At 48.7% G+C, this 9,204-nt stretch overlaps 1 protein-coding gene across 1 annotated transcript in view; it reads right to left on the reverse strand.

Annotated features, from left to right (window-relative positions):
- The window catches only part of NHSL2 (NHS like 2), a 142,325-nt gene extending 141,901 nt beyond the window's left edge, over window positions 1-424 (reverse strand). Inside the window, exon 1 of the mRNA XM_056858976.1 lies at window positions 394-424. Within this exon, the coding sequence (XP_056714954.1) occupies window positions 394-424 (31 nt within the window). The remainder of the gene's footprint in view (window positions 1-393) is intronic.
- Window positions 425-9,204: the final 8,780 nt, after the last annotated feature.

Below are 9,204 nucleotides of genomic sequence, written 5' to 3' on the forward strand. Positions count from 1 at the left end.
TCCTAGAAGCTTCAGTTGAACTGCCGTTTTGGTTAAGAAGAGAGTTCTTTTCACTTCTTCTTCCTCTAGTCGATAATGTTAACTATATTATTCACTGTGTTTTAATCCTTAGAGCCTGTTAGCCACGTGCTGGCAAGAGTTTAGGAGACGAATTGTACATATGAGTTATTTATATTCCAAGTTCATCCTCTCTTTTTTTATGTAGTAAACCTCTATATTTACTGAAAGAAAGCAATGTGTCTTGAACTTTGTGTGCGTGTCTACTGTATATACTCGCGTATAAGCCGAGTTTTTCAACCCCAAAAAAGGGCTGAAAAATCCCCCCTTGGCTTATACGTGAGTCACCCCGGGGGAGAGGCACCACTACGGGGTGGATTTCAGTTGGAAACTTACCTCCTCCTCCCCTTCTCTCCTCTCCCGGCATGTCCCACGGCGGCAGCAGCAGTGACCCGCCGCCCAACTTCTTGCTGCTCAAGAGCAGCAACCACCACAGGCAGGCCTCGCCGCACCCACCTGGCCACGCTGCCAGGGCAGGCCGCGCCGCTCGCTGGGCCACCTCCACACCGCCCACCGGAGCCTCTGCCTCCTCCTCCGCGCTGGCCGCCGCCGCTCCTTCCCCAGCTCCTTCGGCCTCCTCCTCCACACTGGCCGCCGCCCCCACCCCACCCGATCGCGCCTTCTGCGTGGCAGCAGCAGCTTCTCCCCCCACGATCGCGCCTTTTGTGCTGCGGCAGCGGCTTCTTCCCCCACACCCCACCCGATCGCGCCTTCTGCGCGGTGGCGGCTTCTTCCCCCACACCCCACCCCACCCGATCGCGCCTTCTGTGTGGTGGTGGCTTCTTTCCCTCCCCACCCCACCCGATCGCGCCTTCTGCGCGGCGGTGGCTTCTTCCCCCACCCGATCGTGCCTTCTGTGCAGCAGCGACGGCAGCGGCTTCTTCCACCCCACCTGATCGCGCCTTCTGTGTGGCAGCAGCAGCGGCGGCGGCAGGCGCCATTTTAGAGCGCAGCATTTCCGACCCTCGGCTTATACTCAGGTCAATTAAAAATTCCTTTTTGTGGCCTCAAATTTGGTGCCTCGGCTTATACTCGGGTCGGTTTATACTCGAGTATATACGGTAATTTGTGATCCACAAGATCACGATTTATCGCAATCTATCTCAACAGCCACTTATGTTCTCCTTGTGATGCCCTCTCTTAAGAGTGTTCATACTCACTTATTTCTTAATTATTTTTTATTTATGTCCTGATTTTCTCCTTGATCAGGACTCACAGCGGCTTTTGATGTCCCCCCCCACACACACACACTTAATCCTCATAAGAGCAACTTTGTGAGTATAGGTTAGTCTGAGAGATGGTGACATGCCCATGGTCACCTGGCAGGCTTCCATGGTTGAATGAGTGATTCGAACTCAGTCCTCCCAGTTCCTAGTCCAATACTTCAACCACTACATCACACCAGGTAGGACATGTGCTTTCTCTGTGGTACGTCCAGAGTCCTTACCAGGAGTGGGGAGGGAGGATGCCTTCACTTGCTGTATTTAGACAGTTCCATGGGCATCTGGCAGAGGCTAAATGATCCTGGCAGATCTGGCTATATTTTCAGTCTGTGCATTGTTTTTCTTTTGTTAATGGACTCTTGTGTTTTTGTGTCCTTGCAGTTTCTTGTGTGGTTAGCTGCCTTTAATCTAAAGTAATAAGGCAGGTTATGAACGTTTTTAATAAATAAATGACAACAAGAATTAGATTTTATACCCTGCTCTTCTCTATCTTTAAGGTGCCTAAAAGCAGTTTACAAACACCTTCCCTTCCCCTCCCCACAACAGGTGCCTTGTGAGGTAGGTGAGGCTGAGAGAGTTCTGAAAGAACTGTGACTAACCCAAGGTCACCCAGCAGGCTTCATGTGGAGGAGTGGGGAATCAAACCCGCTTCTCCAGATTAGATTCTGCCACTCATGTGTCATGTGGAGGAGTGGGGAAATCAAACCTGATTCTCCAGATTAGAGCCCGCTGCTCTTAACCACTACACCATACTGGCTCTCTGTTTTTGTAGATCTGGACACCACTGGTTATCTTGAGCCAGAAGAATGCTCCACTTCAATAGGTTAAATGCAGTGGGTCAGCATCTATTCCATTCATACTCTCCCAGATACGAAGTGCACACTTGTCAGACAGATCTTCCATTAGCTACATCTGGAAATCAGGTGCAGGTGGAGAAATTGCCCGTGTCACTCTCTTGCCTCAAAACCTCCAAATTGGCTCAATCTGATCAATGGCATCAGACTAGGAGATGAATATGATGTAGGCAGTAAGTGCCCTCAAAGCACAACGAAGAAAAAGATCTGGCTTTCAAAGAAGATCACAGGAAAAGGATTTGACAGATTGCATTGGATTATTTTGTCCAGATTAAGTACAATAAACATTCTGGCAACAAATCCCTGGAATCTTTGAATGGGGAAAAGCATCTGTTAAATCCGACACATACAAATGCCTTCATCGTGCGCATGTGGTTTGGTTCCAAGTTAAACTCAGCCAACCACTCAAGCACATTCACAGAGTCTACAGTCTGCCAAGTTCTGCCCTTGTTTTTAATAGAAATTACTTCCAAGCAAGGCAGTGTGTGTACTTGACACTTTAAAAAAAAATCAAAACACAACACCAAAGTTATCCAAATTCTATTGGTAAAGAATAGACTTTAAAAGGGGAACATCAAAATGCCATAACACCAACAATTAGGGTCTCCAACACATCTGTATTAGTGATATGTAGCAGGAAACTTTCATAATTCACCATGAAGGGGCCTGCTACAAAATAATATCTGTAAGATATGTCACCAAGATATGTCTGATTTCCACCTACGGTGTTTGTGTGTGTGTGTAAAGTGCCATCAAGTCACAGTCGACTCATGGCGACCCCAGCAAGGGGCTTTCAAGGCAAGTGCTTAAGCTGAGGTAGTTTGCAGAGTCTTCCTTGGAGGTCTCCCTTTCAAGTACTGTCATGAGTCAGCCTGCAGAGACCTCCTCTGACGAAGGGGAAATAGAAGCCAGAACAGAGGGACATCCTCAGGCAGAAGTCCCACAGGAACAACCACAGGGCCTACAGCCTGCCAGAAAAGAGGATCAGCCAAAGTCAGGAGATGACTCACCATGCCTGCAGCCTGCCAGTTCAAGGACTCCAGTTGGACCTAACACCTTGCAACATGCAGTGTCTCCAGAGGCCTCGCCAAGGCCACTGGAGCAGAGAAGAAAACAGGTCCGTCTGGCAATGCAGCAGAGACAGCAGAGTGCTAGACTGAAGGCTTTACAGAGGAACCTTCTCAGTAGAAGTGATGAGGAAGAGCAGGGCTGAAGCACCACCTGTGAACTCAGCCTAATCAGCATCAACTGGCTCTGCTACAGCAGCGGCAGAAGGGATTTAAGCCATCATTTAGGCTTGGCTGTTGTGCAAGCAACTTGTCACCAACCTCCTGGTGTACCGGCCTTGTTTCCCTGCTATACTTTGGATTCCTGGTATCCTGACTTCTTGGACTGTAATTTTTGCATTTGTTTAATGTGCCATATTAATAATAATTATGCTTTTTCTTTAACTCTGGTTAAGAATGTAAGAACATAAGAAGAGCCCTGCTGGATCAGACCAGAAGTCCATCTAGTCCAGCATCCTGTTTCACACAGTGGCCAACCAGTTCCTTTGGAGATCCAACAACAGGGCATAGAGGCCAAGGCCTTCCCCTGATGTTACCTCCTGGTACTGGGATTCAGAGGTTGACTGCCTCTGAATGTGGAGGTTCTCTTTAGTTACTATGGCTAGTAGCCACTGATAGACCTACGCTCCATGAATCTGCCTAATCCCTATATTCTCTGACAGCAAATTCCACATTTTAATCACTTGCTGTGTAAAGAAGCATTTTTTTTTTCTGTCCTGAATCTACTGCCCATCAGCTTCATTGGATGCCCTTCAGCTCTAGGTTTTTGGGAGAGGGGAAAAAGTTCTCTTAGTCAACTCTCTCCACCCCATGCATAATTTTATAAACCTCTATCATGTCATCTCTTTGTCATCTCTTTTCTAAACTGAAAAGTCCAAGACCATTCAGCCTTTCCTCATAGGGAAGGCGCTCCAGCCCCCAAATCATCTTGGTTGCCCTCTTCTGTATTTTTTCCAGTTCTCCGATGTCATTTTTGAGATATGATGGCCAGAACTGTATGCAGTACTCCAAATAAGGCCGCACTATAGATCTATTCAGGGGCATTGGCTGTTTTATTTTCAATCCTTTTCCTAATAATCCCTAACACAGAGTTTGCTTTTTTATCACTGCAGCACACTGGGATGACCCTTTTGTTGATCTATCTACTTCAACCAAAGATCTTTTCCCCTCTCAGTCTCGGCAAGTTGAGACTCCCATTAGCCTATATTGGATGTTGGGATTTTTGTCCCAATGCGCATCACCTTACATTTACCAACAATTAATTTCATTTGCCACATTGTTGCCCACACACCAAATTGGTGAAGACCCTCCTGGAGCTCTTCACAGTCATCCTTGATGTTCACCATCCTGAATAATTTTGTGTCATCCGCAAACCGGGCCACTACGCTCCTCACCCCTAGTTCCAGATCATTTATAAACAAATTAAGTAGTACTGGCCCCAAAACTGATCTTTGTGGGACCCCAGTGCTTACTTCCCTCCATTGTGAGAACTGTCCATTCATTCCTACTCTTTGTTTCCTGCCATTTAACCATTTTTTTAATCCATAAAAGAACTCGTTCTCTTATATCATGTCTGCTAAGTTTACTCAGGAGTCTTTGGTGAGGTTCCTTGTCAAAAACCTTTTGAAAGTCCAAGCATTAGCAGGCTTTGTTCCTCTATGTGCCTAGTATAATTCTATCTTTGATTACAGTTTCTACTACTTTGCCTGGGAAAGACGTTAGGCTGACTGGCCTTTTATTTCCTGGTTCTCCTCTGGACTTCTTTTTAAAAATCAGTGTAATATTTGCTACTCTCCAGTCTTCTGGTACAGTGACTGAATCTAATGATAGGTTTCATATATGGGTCAGAAGGTCAACTATTTCACATTTGCATTCCCTAAGAACTCTTGGGTATATGCCATCAGGACCTGGAGAATTATCAGTTTTTAGTTTCCCCAGCAGGTATAGAATGTCATCTCTCATCACCTCAATGTGACTCAGCTCTTCAGACTCCCTTCCTGAAAACAGTGGCTGTGGCATGGGAACATGCCTCACACATTCCACAGTGAAAACAGAGGCAAAAAAATGCTTTGAGCTCCTCTGCCATCTCCCCAGCTTCCTTTAGCAATCTCTGTATTCCATGGCCATCCAAAGCCCAACTGTTTCTCTCGCTGGCTGCATCCAGATTTTTACAAGTCAAATCCTATTACATTGTGTGGCATTCCTGGGGGCCAGAGATGGGTCAGGAGAAGGAGGGTTAGAGCAATGACCACCAAGTCAGGTGAGAACCAGGGATAGAGAGAAGGCAAGGCCAAGGGGACAACCAGTGGGTAGAGTGTGGTCTGGGATGCCAACTGCAGGATGCAGCTAGTTGATCCACAAAGCAGCTGTGCAGAGAGAAAGTATCTCATTAGGGCTGAGGGCCGATTGGGATCAGGTGGCTGGAGAGCTGAGCAGGCAAGCTAGGGCCAGATATTTGGCCAGGCTCTTAAGATGGTGGTGCAGCAGAGTTGGGAACCAACAGGGAAGTGAACTGGAACTGAGAACTGAAGTGTATGACCAGGGAGTGTATAAACTGCCCAGAGGTGACTTGTCAAGTGCTGTTACTCAACCAAGCCAATACAGCTGCCTACTGACGCTGAAAGCATTTCCTCCTGTTTGTGTCATGGAATCCAGGCCTCTGTCTGGTCTGCTGAGGGCCTCCTCTCTACAGGTTCCCCGCCTGACCTCGCTCATCCCAAACCCTGCCACACATTGTCTATTGGATGTTTCACCCTGTTGTCTGTGCTGACTTTATTCTGTGTAATCCGCCTTGAGTCCCAGAGAGAAAGGCGGACTATAAATAAAATCAATCAATCAAGTATTGTGTGGAACAGATGGAGAGGGAGGGAAGATGGAATCACTCCTTTCCATGCTGGCTTGGTTTATTTGCTCAGAACGGCTTCTTTCCAATCTGCTTCTCCTCCCAGGTTCTAGATGTGCATTTACTTTGTTGATTACATGTCTGGAATGCTACGGTGAGAAAATCGGAAATTCCAGGAGATTTAGGGGTTGCAGCCTGAGGAGGGTTGGGATTGGTAAGGGGAGGGACTTCAATGGGGTATAATGCCATAGAGTCCACCTTCCAAAGCAGCCATTTTCTCCAGGGGCACTGATCTCTGTCTCCTGGAGATCAGTTGTAATAGTGGGAGATCTCCAGCTATCACCTGGAGGTTTGCAGCCCTATGAGAAAAGCTTATGTATGTTTGTGTGAGTATGGGGGAGAAGATTCTGTGATGAGAAACAGCTAGCAAGAAAATGATTAAGTACCCTCTTCCTCCACTCAAAACTGGGGCCTTCCTTCTCTAGGGAGTTGTCCATTAAAAAAATAGATACTGGGATGGCTTTATATCCATTTGCAGTGTACCGCATGCCAAAGAGGCCTGTGTATCCTTGTGTGCTCATCTGCATGCATTAGTATGGGCAGGAACCACAGGTTTCACAGACAGACAGTGGCAAAAAGACCACTAGAAAAACATGGCACTTTTCACTTCTTGGCATTTTGCCTTTCTGCTTCCCCAAAGCACCAATAACCCACTAAAAGCCGTTTCATGAAATTAACTACATCCAGGATCCCTGCCCCCCGAGAGTCGTAGGACAACGCCTGGCTTTCCTAGGATGCGCTGGCATCTCCATATATTGATTCGATCCGTTGCAACAGCAAGTGAGGAGGAACTAACAACAGCAAGAGCATGAAAAAAACTGGAAAATTAAAACTGTAAACTGTCATTTCACCTTTGCAAAGTGGCTCCAAGTCCCATATTAATGAGCTACCTGGCAAGCAGAGGTTAATGTTCCTAGACAAAAATTGCACAGGCGTAACAAACACTTGGAAATTTGCAGAAAACAAATACCAGAGGAGTGACTGTCGCATAGCAGGCCAGGAGTGCTGGGTCTTGCAAGGAAATAATTGGAGAGTGGGATTCATCTGGAAGCTCAGCAACCGCAAGACTGACTGGCAAGACAGCTACCGGAGGTCTTGTCAAAGTGACAATGAGAACAGGGTCCTTTAGTACTGATGAGGAATCAAGCCAGCCAAATTGAAAGGCTTTGCAAATCTGGGGCTCAAACATCTCTGGAAAGTGAAAGAAGGCAGGATTCTGTTTGGTTTTAAGAATACCCAGAAAAGTAGGACCAGTTTCCAGTCAAGCCACTAGGGTTGTCAACTTCAAACTAGGAAATTCCTGGAAATTTGGGGGTGGGTAGCGTTTGGGAAGGGGAGAGAGCTCATAGAGATAAGATGTCATAAAGCCCACCCTCCAAAGCAGCCCTTTTTTGCAGGAGAACTGATTGCTGTAGTCTGGAGATCAGTTGTAATTCTGTGAGATGTCCAGGCAGCACCTGGAGGTTGGCAACCCTACAAACCTACTAAAGAGATGCAAAATTAGGAGGCCACTAAGGCTCTGTAGGAGCTTGGTTGGGATCCAGCCAGTGGCAGCTCTGCGGGGAGCAATAGGATCACTGTGCTTGGGGGAGTTCAAGTCTGGAGACAGAACAAGAGAGGAGAAAGTGAGATTTAGTGAGAGGAGGATTTCCCCTCCCCTGTTGCAAGACTTTGGGTGTCTCCCTTTGTTATGTGCCAGCATTGTGTAGTGGTTAGGGTTGCCAGCTCCAGGTTAAGAAATACCTGGAGATTTTGTGGGTGGAGGAGGGCAGGGTTTGGAGAGGGGAGTCCAATTGCCAAAGCACCCATTTTCTCCAGGTGAGCTGATCTCTAGCGGCTGGAGATCATTTGTAATAGCAGGAGATCTCCAGCTACTGCCTGGAGATTGGCAACCCTAGTAGTGGTTAAGGTGTCAGCCTAGGACAGTGATGGCGAACCTTTTAGAGACCAAGTGCCCAAACTGCAACCCCAAACCCACTTATTTATCGCCAAGTGCCAATACGGCAATTTAACCTGAATACTGAGGTTTTCGTTTAGAAAAAACAACTCATACATTCACATATTTTGCGTTAAAAGAAAAACACAATAACAGAGCTTTCAATGATGCAAACTTTTACCTTTGAATAAAAAGTTGTTTGTATTTGGCATGCATCTCTCCAGGACTCGTCCTCTGCTCAGCCACTGGACATTATTGCTAGGGTTGCCAGGTCTCCAGCCACCACCTGGAGGTTGGCAGCCCCAGTAGAGGAAGGGAAGGGGGAGGGATGGAGAAAGGAAGGAACTGGGAAAGGAAAGAGAATGAAGGAACTGGGGAAGGAAGGAAGAAAGGGGGAAGGGACGGAGAAAGAGGAAGGAAGGAAGGAAGGAAGGAAGGAAGGAAGGAAGGAAGGAACTGGGGAAGAAAGAATGAAAGGAAGGAAGGATGTAAGGAAGAAAGAAAGTGTCCTGGGTCGGGCCTCAAGCCCCACCCAGGACTTGCTCCAGGGCGCACACCCGAAGTTCTCCCCCCCCTTACCGGCAGCTCTGGGGAGGTGGCGAGGCGACGGCGCGGGACGGCGGAGACGTTGGGCCCCGGCGGGGCGGCATCGGGCACCTCCCAGCTGGCTGTTGGGGGCAGGGGAGGAGGGGGCGGCGAGGGCGAGCGCGCCAACACTTGCAACCCCGCCAGCCTGCGGGCGACCTTAGGGGGCAGGGAGGAAGAAGGCAGAGGCCACGCAGGCACGCCCGAGCCGGAGGACTCGAGGGTGGCTCCGGCTACCCCACAAGCTTACCGCAGGAGTCAGGGACGAGCGCGAGTGGGGGAGAGGGGGAGGATGGCGAGAGACGGCAGGCCTTTATCTGGCGGACGCTCGGCTGTTGAGGGGCCGCCTGGCCCTCCGTGAGCGCCCTGAGAAGGAGGAGGCAGCGGGCAAAAACGGCAGGGGGAGAGGCACCTGAGGAGGAGGACAATGGTGGCGGCAGCCTGGAGCTGGACTTTTGGGAGCCGCCTGAGGGGGAGGAGGAAGGCGGCGAGGAGGAGCTGCTGCTGGAGCCTGGAGGAGGAGGCCTGGCCTCGTTGCTGCTGGCCTCCCCGCCGCCTGGCAGCTGTTGCGGGGCAAGAG

The sequence above is a fragment of the Euleptes europaea genome, chromosome 13 (assembly GCF_029931775.1).
Source record: "Euleptes europaea isolate rEulEur1 chromosome 13, rEulEur1.hap1, whole genome shotgun sequence".
Classification (NCBI taxonomy): Eukaryota; Metazoa; Chordata; class Lepidosauria; order Squamata; family Sphaerodactylidae; genus Euleptes; species Euleptes europaea.